This window comes from Lycorma delicatula, chromosome 6 (genome assembly GCF_047948215.1).
Source record: "Lycorma delicatula isolate Av1 chromosome 6, ASM4794821v1, whole genome shotgun sequence".
Classification (NCBI taxonomy): Eukaryota; Metazoa; Arthropoda; class Insecta; order Hemiptera; family Fulgoridae; genus Lycorma; species Lycorma delicatula.
The window spans coordinates 121,639,253-121,652,323 of record NC_134460.1 but is presented as its reverse complement, the minus strand read 5'-3'; the positions used below and the strand labels follow the sequence as shown (position 1 = coordinate 121,652,323).

At 29.1% G+C, this 13,071-nt stretch overlaps 1 protein-coding gene across 3 annotated transcripts in view; it reads left to right on the top strand.

The window, feature by feature from the left end:
• Positions 1–12,516, top strand: part of LOC142326184 (putative 2-oxoadipate dehydrogenase complex component E1 homolog) — a 59,169-nt gene extending 46,653 nt beyond the window's left edge. For all 3 annotated transcript variants that reach the window (XM_075368457.1, XM_075368458.1, XM_075368459.1), the window contains 5 exons: positions 3,797–3,999; positions 5,622–5,742; positions 7,559–7,750; positions 11,392–11,477; positions 12,270–12,516. In XM_075368457.1, the coding sequence (XP_075224572.1) occupies positions 3,797–3,999; positions 5,622–5,742; positions 7,559–7,750; positions 11,392–11,477; positions 12,270–12,377 (710 nt within the window). In that variant the 3' untranslated portion in view covers positions 12,378–12,516. The remainder of the gene's footprint in view (positions 1–3,796; positions 4,000–5,621; positions 5,743–7,558; positions 7,751–11,391; positions 11,478–12,269) is intronic.
• Positions 12,517–13,071: the final 555 nt, after the last annotated feature.

Below are 13,071 nucleotides of genomic sequence, written 5' to 3'. Positions count from 1 at the left end.
TTTATTTAAATTATCTCAAATTTAAATTCTCTATTAGTTAAACATTTTTGTTTATTTGGAAATTAACAAATTTATTTTATTTCAAACCATAAAAAAGTATATTTTTCTAGAAAAAGTTTTCTTGGTTTATTCCGTTTTTCTTAAAACCTAAGTAAAATAGAGGTCTGGGACTACTTTTATTTAATTTTTTTTAGAAAAAACCCGTAAGAGAGCACGCAACTTACCCCTCGATTTATCCCCCTAGAATTTTAATAAAGTTTAAGTTCACAGAAAGAGCTAAAAGATTCGTGAGCCGAAACTCGCTAACGAACCGTACTCTGACTTGTTTATGTGAATGTGAATTGTTTTTTTTTTTGCCTTTTTTGCACTCTATCCGACGAACAATATTTTTTGTAGCTTTCCGTATTTCGGTTTGTTTTGTGTTATTTACACCGCATTTAGAATCTAACACTTCACTTGTGTTACACTTAATCTGATGCATTGATGAATTCAAGTGGCCCACAATCCAGAGTAGTCCAGAGGGGTGTTAAGTTAGATTATCTTGAGGCCAGTTGGTAATTATTAAAATTTGTCAGTTGATGAGTTATTGATAAGTTATTTTACGCCAAACATAAAATAGTATGTTTTTCGATCCCAATCTTTTGACTAACTACACATTTCTATAAAATTACTTAAAATACAGTTCTGGAATATATTATATTCCATTTCTCATATCACACACACTTACTTTGTATGTATATGTGTGTATATGTGTGTGTATGTATGTATGTATGTATGTATATGTGTGTGTGTGTGTGTGTGTGTGTGTGTGTGTGTGTGTGTGTGTGTGTGTGTGTGTGTGTGTGTGTGTGTGTGTGTGTGTGTGTGTGTGTGTGTGTGTGTGTGTGTGTGTGTGTGTGTGTGTGTGTGTGTGTGTGTGTGTGTGTGTGTGTGTGTGTGTGTGTGTGTGTGTGTGTGTATCAATCGCTTCCTCATCTGCACTGCGCAGTAATTCTACAGGTATTCTGTCTATTCCAGGAGCCTTTCTGCCATTTAAATCTTTTAATGCTCTCTTAAATTCAGATCTCAGTATTGTTTCTCTCATTTCATCCTCCCACCCATGTATCGACTTTACCTTTCGTATTACATATTGGTGTACCATCTTTGTTTAACACATTATTAGATTTCAATTTATGTACCCCAAAATATTCCTTAACTTTCCTGTATGCTCCGTCTATTTTACCAATGTTCATTTCTCTTTCCACTTCTGAACACTTTTCTTTAATCCACTCTTCATCGCCAGTTTGCACTTCCTGTTTATAGCATTTCTTAATTGCCTATAGTTCCTTTTACTTTCTTAATTACTAGCATTCTTATATTTTCTACGTTCATCCATCAACTGCAATATATCGTCTGAAACCCAAGGTTTTCTACCAGTTCTCTTTGTTCCGCCTAAGTTCGCTTCTGCTGATTTAATAATTTCCTTTTTAACATTCTCCCATTCTTCTTTTACATTTTCTACCTTATCTTTTTTACTCATACCTCTTGCGATGTCCTCCTCAAAAATCTTCTTTACCTCCTGTTCCTCAAGCTTCTCTAAATTCCACCGATTCATCTGACACCTTTTCTTCAGGTTTTTAAATCCCAATTTACATTTCATTATCACCAAACTATGGTCGCTATCAATGTCTGCTCCAGGGTAAGTTTTGCAGTCAACGAGTTGATTCCTAAATCTTTGCTTAACCATGATATAATCTATCTGATACCTTGCAGTATCGCCTGGCTTTTTCCAAGTGTATATTCTTCTATTATGATTTTTAAATTGGGTGTTGGCAATTACTAAATTATACTTTGTGCAAAACTCTATAACTCTGTCCCCTCTTTCATTCCTTTTGCTCAACCCGTATTCACCTATTATATTTCCTTCCTTGCCCTTTCCAATGCTTGCATTCCACTCTCCAACTATTATTAAATTTTAATCTTCTTTTACGTGTTTAATTACTTCATCAATCTCTTCGTATACACACTCTACCTCATCATCATCATGGGCGCATGTAGGCATATAGACGTTAACAATCTTTGTCGGTTTAGGTTTTGATTTTATCCTTATTACAATGATTCTATTGCTATGCGTTTTGAAATATTCTACTCTCTTCCCTATCTTCTTGTTCATTATGAAACCTACTCCTGCCTGCCCATTATTGGAAGCTGAGTTTATTATTCTAAAATCACCTGACCAAATATCCATAAGCAGCAAACTATAAACAATATTAAAAATTAAAGAATGCATAAAAAAGAAATGAAAAAAATAATAAACAAAGAAGTGTTGTTTACTGGTTGTTGTGCTTTATATGTAGCTGAATATTATTTGATAACTGTTAAAATGAATGCAATACAATTGATGAAAATCATGAAGGATTTTCATAGGGTACATACCGATGAAAATAATAAGAATTTGTTGACTACACTTTATGGTTAATGAAGACATAGTTATTCCTATGAAATAAAAATATAAAAATACAATGGATATCCTGGAAACATCCACATTATTGTATGATTTGCTCTCTCCCATTAAATAGGTAAAATTTTTACTTTCACTCAAGGATGAGTTAAAGTCTGAATGTTGAGTGACTAAAAACAAAACCTGGCTTGAAGACAAATAATTTTGTTTTTCATCTATAGCATCAAATTCCCTCAGTATTATATTGTTATTTGAGGGAGCTTCAAAATATTCCTGAAATATTTATTTTATAAAAACTCATGAATAAATTGGAAAATTTTTATTTTATATTAACCTTCAAAGTAGTTTCCTCTAGTAGCTATATGCTTTTGTTAAATTTATTCAAAATTTAGGGAAGTATCCCTTGAACTAGATTAAAAAAAAAACCACTGCAATGTTGTTACTGGTATAATAGTATTATTTTTCTTTCAAAGCAGGTTTTAAGTGAGAAAACTAGTAAAAAATTAGTTACTACCAGAAAAAGTCAAGTGAATGTTCAATAAACTCCTTGATGGCAGGGATAAATAAGCTGGTAACATTTTGGAACAATTTCTTGATAAGCAATTGTTGATAATATCTGGCAACTTCTTACTGATATTTTTATTTCTGATGGCATTTTCTCAAAAATTTATTTTAATCACTTCTAACATGCTCAATGATTTCATTAACAGTCCCAATACAGAGCTTATTATCAATTTCATCTAATTAACTCTCATCGAAATGCTTGCACCATTCATAAACTTATGTATTTCCAATGTCATTTCACCATTTATGTTTACAACTAATACTAATGTATTTTATGGTGATTTTTGGAGCAAACTTTTATGATTATATACTATTTAATGATGAATATTTTGAACTATGATGGTGTCACTTATGTTGTATAAACAGACAGATGGTAACGAAATAAGAAGACTCCGTCCATATTCTGATGTCATTAATAATCCAAAAAATAATTCCCTAACATTATTATTTCAAACAAAATATGCTTATTTTAGAAAACAATTTGAAACTACCTCATACAAATGGTTCCAATTTGAAATTCAGTGTATTGATAAGTTAAAAATTGTTATTATCAATTATTGTTATAATAACATTTGGGAGTATTTATTATTTTTTTTTTTTACTGTAATATTTTTATGTAAGTAATAAATCTTTTTTTTAGAATTATTCATATTCTCTTTTTTAATATTATAAACTCTAAATAATTAAATTGTTGATACCAGAACTTGAGTGTAGTATAATTTTAGGTTTTTTATTATTTTTTTCTATAAAAATTTATATAATTTTATGAGAATTTAATGTTTTAAATTTTAGCCAAATGGATGCAATTAAGTGGATTAGTTATGTTATTACCACATGGTTATGATGGTGCTGGTCCTGAACATAGTTCTTGTCGTATTGAACGATTTTTACAGTTATCTGATTCAAGTGAGACTCATCCTGATGGAGAAGATGTTAATATGCACATTGCTAATCCAACAACACCTGCACAATATTTTCATTTATTACGCAGACAGGTTGGTTCATAAAATTTATTACAAATACTTAAAATATCTTAATATTAATTTATACTCTAGAAATAGTCTGAGAGCTTGATTAGAATCTGTAAATTTTAGATTATGAAATATGTTACAATAAAGTAATTTCTAATGTTTAATTTATGATCTTATTTCATATTTTCATATTCGGGACCTTCTATCATTATAAGTATTTAATAAATATGGAGGTCAATGGATGACACTTTTGTTACTTCATTTCTTGAACCTTGTTCAACTGACAGAACTCTCCAAGAATTATTAGACTGTATTGCTGTTCTTATTTCTAAGAGTGTTAGAAAGTGTGTGACTGGCTGCACCTATCTCCGGTTGCTTGAGTAGAGAGCATAAAATAAAGAATTGATCGCTACGGAAAACACAAGTAATCATATAGTGCAGGTGAAGCTGCGATCGGGAGCTAGTGTACAATATTTTTCTATTAATTCAGAATTATTGAAATTAAATTCATATTTATGACAGGAACTTGTTACAATTTGCTCGAACAGCTTATGTTAGCACACTCAGTAATATATATAGTGTCTTGCATCAGTTGTAGCTTGCTGACTTATTTCTAGAAATTGCCAAATCATTAAATTGGTAAAAATGCAGATAAACATCCTATATGGGACTTGATTTTTTTATTATAAGATGTTTTATTATATTACCAAGGACCAGAAAAAGAGGTTGTATACTATTAAAGAAAAAAGAAACTATGGAAATGAAAATTCTAATCGGAATGAAAATTAGTTTTTAATATAAGAAAGAATGTTGGTTAAATAATAAAAGTTGCCTTGTTTTATAAATAGATTAATTTAAAAAAAGTGAAATACACATATACTTACTTTTTATAAAAAGTAGAGTTTATTAATTATGCCATTAATAAAATACTGTTTTGAATATTAAAAAATCTGATGTGGACACATGACTTCCTTGCATGCCTATTAAATTACATACACATATTTTTTTTACAATCAAAGGTCAATAATTATTAATAAATCAATATATTAAAATTAAAAAAAAGGAAATGAAGTCGAGTTCGAACCGATGTGCCGTCCCTTGTACGATCCAAATATTTCATTAATTAATATTTTATTTGGCTATAACTCTGGAACCAATGAAAATAAGTACCACTTAATATCTTTGAAAAGCTTTTAATGAGGGCTGATTATTGCAGTTAAGAAAAAATTCAAAATTCAATTTTTTTTGGATTACGTACATATTTTTTTTTTTGGAACTACTTACAGACGTCACACCGAAACTAGTCAAAATGGATTCAGGATGGTCAAATGGATATTTCCATTGAAATCTGAAAACCAAAATTTTGCGCAATCACAATACTTCCTTTACTTCATACAAGTAAAAATTTAACTTGTTTCCTGTAAATATTCTTGCACTTTCAAAAAACCAATTATGTTTATGTCTTGTAACTAAATTTGTCTATACAAAAGTTGAAGAGCCAGTAAAATAATAGTTATCAGAACTAAATTTTGTATTTTTATTTTATAAATATATTTCTAATAAATTTGCTTTGGTAGAATATATAATTTATATCATTTTAAACTGTTTTTATTGATTTTTATATTATTTTATTTTTATTGTTATAGATGATAAGAAATTATAGGAAACCATTAATTGTAGTTGCTCCAAAAACACTTTTGAGATTACCGGAAGCGACATCTCCACTTACAGCTATACAACCTGGTACTAGTTTTCAACCAATTCTTGGTGAGTAAATGTAAATAAACAATATTAATATCATTCTCCTTTATTTATTTAATGATGATGATAATAATAACAAGAAATGAAATATTGTTACATATTAAATGGATTCTTCATGCTGATGATCAATTAGATTCTTAGAGATCATCCAAAAAATTAAAATCATGAACATCTAGTTCCATTTTTAATATAAAATTAATGAAAGTTTCCATATGACAGGAAAAGCATTTTGTAATATAGCTATGTGGACTTGGACACAAAATGGTATTTTCAAAATCCTTTCAGATCTATTGTTTCAATAGAATTTAAAGAAAATACTAATATCTTTTTTTATAAATGATAAAAGCTAAAATCTTTTTATTTATTAACTCTTTCATTAGTATATTATATGACCACTATGTCGTGTTGCCTTCCTGTACAGGAGAGGCTAGCAGTTTGAGGCCAGACCAGATCAATTATATTCAAATGCCATCAATTCCTTGACAATTTCTTCTGGTCACCAGCATGTTATGAAGTTCTGACTAACAGCACATCCTGGGCTGAGTGGTAATCCAAGGATGTAATAAGAATGAAAAATACTCATTTATATTAAGAAGAGATGCAGCAGTCAACATGCCCTTATTAAATAAAGATATACAAGACATCTGTCATTTATAGAATGTGATACAAATAAATAAAAAAGTAATAAGTTCTTTACTTGTATACTTGTTAGAAGAGCATAAAAATTTGTTTTTTTAATTGTACTTATAATCTAAAAATTTCTCTTCATTAAATCATAGTGTTCTTCGGTTATTAAAAATATCTGATGTGCTTGTTTATAGTGGTTGTCTTCCTCAAAATGTGTTCTTTGTTATTAGTTACACTTAATCTAGTACTTTGCATTCTCAAAATATTTATGGACTAAAATATTTTTAAATTGGTTTGCAGCTGTGTGATTTCTTTCTTAACTTATTTTCATCTTTCAAATTACAACCTGTTAAGTGAGATCTTTAATTTGGGAGTAACCAGAAATTATAGGGACCTATCTACGTCTGGTAAGGTGCTATCCCATGGATTGTATATTCTATATTCTGGTATATTGCCACAGAGATTGTAATACACAGAATTTTTGCTTTACCAAAACATATAATTGCATATCTGGATAAAAAGTTGGGGGCTTTGGTAAGTTCTAGAACTGACAATGTTTTGTGGTGATAGTTTCCGGTTACATAATTTCCATAGGTCTGGTCTTTTGAGGCAAACATCTCACATGATGGATTCCATCATCTTGGATGATGCATTTTTTGATAATATTTATTTGACCATCTAAGGCATTCTGATAGTGTAAATTTCATGACTGTTGAAAAAAGTCAGTATCATTTTGATTCTACTCTCTATACTTGTTTTGCATTACAGAAATAATCATCCAATTTTGATGAAATTTTTTAAAAAAACTTTGGTAAAATCTCATTCTTTTATTTGTGTATTCACTGTATCATTGTTGCGACATGCTTGTTCAATCTTGCATATTGTTTTAACTTTTACCGCAACATTTTTGGTAGTAGTTGAGCAGCAGTGTTACTTAGTATATTATATTATATTATAATAAATAAAATAATAATACGATGAAATCATTTAACAAAGTTATACATAAGGCTTTGTGGTAAAAACGACTTTAGTGATCAGGCTATAAAAGATTATATATATCTATCATGATTAATTTCAGAACTGTAACAATCCCCATCTCTTGACTTAAATTTTTTGTAAGAAAAGTTATGAACATAATACTTTTTGAACAGTATTTATATTAATGAATAATTGAGTTTTTTTTTATTGTTTGTAGATGATACCTGGGCTATTGATAAAGAAAAAGTTAAAAAGGTTATATTTACCAGTGGCAAACATTATTATAATTTATCAAAATATCGTGAAGAATCAATGATCAAAGACACTGCAATAATACGTTTTGAAGAACTCTGTCCATTTCCTCTTTTATACATCCAAAATATTATCACAAAGTACAATCGAGCTAGAGGTACTGCATTTTTATTATCATAAATTTATTAATTTATATTTTGTACTGAAATTTAAGACCGAAATCCTGAGACACAAGGTACAGACATTTTTGCACCAAAAATCAGACAAAAGAAATCACGACTGATTTCCCACTTTGACAAGTTACTTTATTTTACCCTAGTGCTGTTTCAAAATGATTAAATGTTATCATTATAACTTATTAATATTGTTATAAGATATCTTATAAAAATAAATGGCTTAACTGTTAAAAATATATAAAAGTTAAAATAAAAATATATATATTGAGTTTGTACCCTAACTCTTCAGAGCTTCGACAGCTTTAGGCAGGCATTCCTCAGTATACCACTTCCCTGTAACTATCTTCTGAGCTTCCAATACAACTTTCTCTAAAAATCCTCTCATACTAAAAATATATGGCCAGCATTCTTTCCTTCACTGATCTGGATTTTCTAATAGTCATGGGGTCTCCTCATTGTCTGACGCCTACATTTTGTTCTGAGCTTTGGTCAGGACATCATAATAGTACAGTCAGATTTTGTCACCTATAACAATACTGTTCACAAAAGGAGGTTTCCTATTTTCAAATTTTTTTAGTATTTTACAACACAATGAAACATGATGTGCAAACTAATCAATGATCAAATTATGTGACATGCAAAGGGTACAAATACTTTCTAACTTGAAGGTGATCTTGCAGAATAACATGCACTGCTGATGCATTAATGCCTAAGGACACCTCTATTTAATGGTACGTTGCATGCTGCCTGTCTTGAGTGTCTTCAAGGCCAAAATTTCCTCTTTCAAACTCTTGGTACCACCTAAATATTGTTGTACGATGAGGACAATTCTCTCAAAGCATAGGAGTTCATTTCCTCTAGTCACTGATCAATATTTAACCCATGGAAAATTGCCTAATATTCAGATTTCTATCACAATGACCTCTTTTTATTAACACAGCCAAAAAGCAAATGACATCGAGTAGAGTGGCTGTAGTGCCAGTTGGGTGGGACCTGTCTAACATGCATTAACTTGTAATTGTCTTTGATGACCTGATTCCCAGTGTCCTTTGTTTATATATATATATTTATTTATGGTAATACATAATGTTAGTATTACATAGTTTTAGTCAAGATTTTAACCCGCTTAGTGGTGAGTTTATGTGAAGCAGATATATATATATATATATAAAATCTTGTATCTTTTTATTCAAAAATTCTTATAATTTTGTTATCATTTAACTTTTTTGTTTTATAACCTAATAAAATCAAAAATAAAAGGTACAAAAATTAAAAGAAACAAAATTTTCCTAGTCATAAAAAATCACACTTAACATATTACTTATACTTATACACTGCATGAAGTGAAAAAAAATTCAGCAGGTTGGATAGATCAATGGAACTGAAAGAGCGGATCATATTAAAAAAAGCGACAGACATAAGAGGAAGTTAAAGTGTTGTTTGTAGTAGGCAATGCAAGCACATTTTTTAAGTAGAATATTCTAATATTTTATCTTATACAATATTTTCTCTGAGTTGCTCTAAAATGACTTATATTCTTTAATTTGATTAAAATGATTTATCCAATTCTCTAATCTGGGTAATTAATCATCTTAAATTCTACAAGAGCTATTTTGTGATGCTCAATTCTAGTTCATATTCAGTTAAAGGGATATTTACTTGAGTATTTTTTTGTCTGTATCTGTGGTTAATTATATAAAATAATTTTTTTTTGTAAATGAATTTCAGCAATTTTAAAAATTTTAGTTTTAGAAAAGTTATCAAAGAAATTATACGAGCATTTTTGTTGTACAATAAAGTCAACAATTCATCTTTTTTACATCTTTTTTAAATCACATAGCTAATTATAATTTTTGTAACAAATTATCTTGCGCAACATTTTATACATTTTACTGATTTAATAAATCATAAATTTAAATAAAAAATATTTTTATTTAATATGAAAGTAAAAGTAAATGGATAATAAGAAAACTAAGACCAAAAGTAAATGGATAATTAAGAAAACTAAGACCATAAGTTTAAGAAGTTCTCAAGTATACTGAAGGGATAGGTGTTAAAAATTACTTTTTTCAGCTCTGTTTATATGTTGGGAACGTTTAACAATATTTTAATCTTGATCAATTTAATTGGCTATCTGGTTTCTTAAACCACTTTAAAATGACATCATTGACAACAGCATCCAGTACTACTATAAGCATAAGTTATCTTATAGAAGATAAGTATATCTTCTATAAGCATTTTTTGAAGTATTTTGAATACATAAATCTAGATACTAGATCTAGGAATCTCAATGCTAAATCTAGAAATGTTATTATTTAAAAAACTGTAATTAACCTCATTTGTACTTTATGGCTGATGAAGCACATTTACAGCTTAAATGGAAAGTCAGTTAAAAAAAGTATTAGTCTGCAAAACCCTTCATCAGCTTTATAAGAAAATAATTACAATGAGGAAACTGGGTAACAGTATACTACTTTTGGTAATCATAATTTAGGTTTAATATTTTTTTATGAGATTGTAGTTGCAAAAGTAATACCTCAAAAATTTCAAAGAATTATAAATTTGACTGATGTTGATCGCAAGAACTGCTTCTTTCAACAAGGTGGAAAATCTAATATGTCTCATAATTCATTAATCTGTGTATATGATGGAATAAAACGTCAACAAAGATTTATAGTACGTACATTTTTTGGATTAATCTATATGCTTATCTGAATAAAAGTGAGTACTAGCGGTTTTTTAATTTGTTTTTTATATTGAGATGAATAGAGAGGATTCTAGAGATAGAATGTGAGAGCACAAGAAATAGTCTAGAGAATGAACGAAAAATAAATATTAAAAAAAAATCAAGAAACTGTTACAAATAGGAAAACCTTTTTGAACAGAGTGTAACATTCAAAATTATTAAAATTCTGGAAAATAGAAAAGCAGCTTGGACAACAGATCTTGTTTTGAAACCATTATACTTGAAAGAACAAGGGAATGGATCAGCTGCTTTACGTCAGGACAGCCTGTAGGCTCGCAAGAATATACTTGCAAGTTTCATATGTGTGACAACAGTAAAAAAGAACAAGTCCTGAGTATTCAGTTTTGTGATAAAAGTATGACAGTGTTTTGTTCTAATTAATTGCAAAAACTGTTTTGTGAATTCAGTGTGAACAGGGAACAAGATTGTAAAAAGTATAAGCTAGTTTATTTTGTAAATAGTAGAAGTGAATAATCCTATATTCCTTGTATAAAGTTTATTGATTTATATTTCTTAATACTTCTTTACTTACTAACTTTCTTTACTTACTTCTTTCTTTACTTCTTATACTTCTTTTTTTGAATTAATTTCCATTCATTCTAGGAAATTTTTTAAATAAAATAGAAATATTGTTTGTGACATGTAATTTACTTTTGTAAATAAACTATATTTGTAAGAATTTTAACATGTATAATCTCTTTTTATTCTCTTTGAACAGCAACATACAACAATATTATTGTAATAGTCTATTTGTTGCCACAAGGCTGACAGTAGTAGGCTCTTTATAGAAGGCTAATTTTTAGTAGCTCATTTTCTACTATAGTAAATCAAATTATAATAGTTTTAATTTGACAATAAAAAAAAAAAAATTTTCAGCATTTGTATGGAGTCAGGAGGAACCACAGAATATGGGAGCCTGGTCTTACATTAAACCTCGTTTTGAAAATTTAGCTGGAAGGAAGGTAAGTTTTGTACTTTTTATTTTTATTTAATCATTTACCTATAAATGAATAAATTGAATAAGATCTAATAGATGCTTATTAGAATAAAACCCAACTAACAGTAGACTAAAGAAATATTTTAAAATAATAAAAATTTAGAAATAAATGTACATTTTGATTTTTAAATTATTCATTAGCAGTTTTACTGAGCTGTTTTTTGAGACACTATGAAATACTAGCTGCTCTCCTTTTTACACTGTTATTACGCATTTTAAAAGATTGTGTTGTTAATAGAAAGTAATAGTAAACACTTAGTCTGTAGTCCTGGCAGGGATCTCTTTGGGGTTCCTCATTAGAGGTGAGGTGTTAAGACCAAAGTCCCGGTGAGGGGAACCTTTTGGGATGGTCCTGGCTGCCTGGGCAGGGCCTGAGGTAGTTTGAGGCGATGGCACTCCTTGGAGCTGAGCTTATACTTTGTCACGAATCCAGCTCCAAGAGGTGGGGAAATTGATGGAGGAAAAAAAAAATGGTAGACACTTATCTGAACTAATGTAAATATATACATAAAGGGTCACTAAATTAAACACAATAAACAAAATTAAAATTAAATTAAACAAAAATTAATTGTAAAAACGGTTACAGTAAGGCACAATACAGTGCTGTATTCACATCGTGTTCTCTGTTTAATGATACACCTTAGACAAACATTATGCACTACTCTGTTAGATTAAAAACATTAGCAAGTTCATGAATCAAACTTAAAATACTTGTATATTGCCTTTATAGCAGTTTCTTATTTAATTATTTTTACAGATAAAATACTGTGGAAGGAAACCCATTGCTGCTCCAGCTGTCGGTATCGGAAAGATTCACAAAGAAGAAGCTGAATATGTTATAACACAACCTTTCCAAATGAAATAAATGTGCTTGAATATCAATAAATATTTTTATAATAAAAATATAAATCTGTAATTGTTTCTTTTTAATTTCTGTTATCTACATTTTGTTTTTGATGGAAGTTGTAACAATGTTATTTGTAATACATAATGCTGTTTGTTGATTTATTTTTATGAAAACATTTACTTTCAGTTTGAACCCAGATGTCATTTCAGGTGTTTTAAGTCTGCAGGAATATAATGGATAATGGTAATGGGATTGATGCACTTAAAAGTGAAAATATTGGGTGATAATGGAAATTTACAATATATAATAAATGATATGTAATTATTATTGAACTGTAATACTTTTTTTACTCTTATGACCAGGGACATGCTTTTGTAAGTAGTTTTAATGAGAAAAATGATAGGTGAAAAACTGAAAGACCCTTGCCAGGTATTGAACCTGAGAACATCTAATACAGAAGTCAGCATGCTAACTGTCCTGGGTAAGGCAATAAACTACTTACTACCATAGTTGTTTCCCTCTGTAGTTAATAGTTTCTTTTCTCTACTCCTTTCCACTTTCCATATCCTTCACATCTATCTTTTCTCTATACATTATTGTGGCATTGAATTTTTTTCATAAAATCTCAATTCCTAAAACTGTTCTCAATATGGCTGAATACAAAATGAAATCTGTGGTGTGACAATTTAACGCTTCACTTCTATCAATTTTA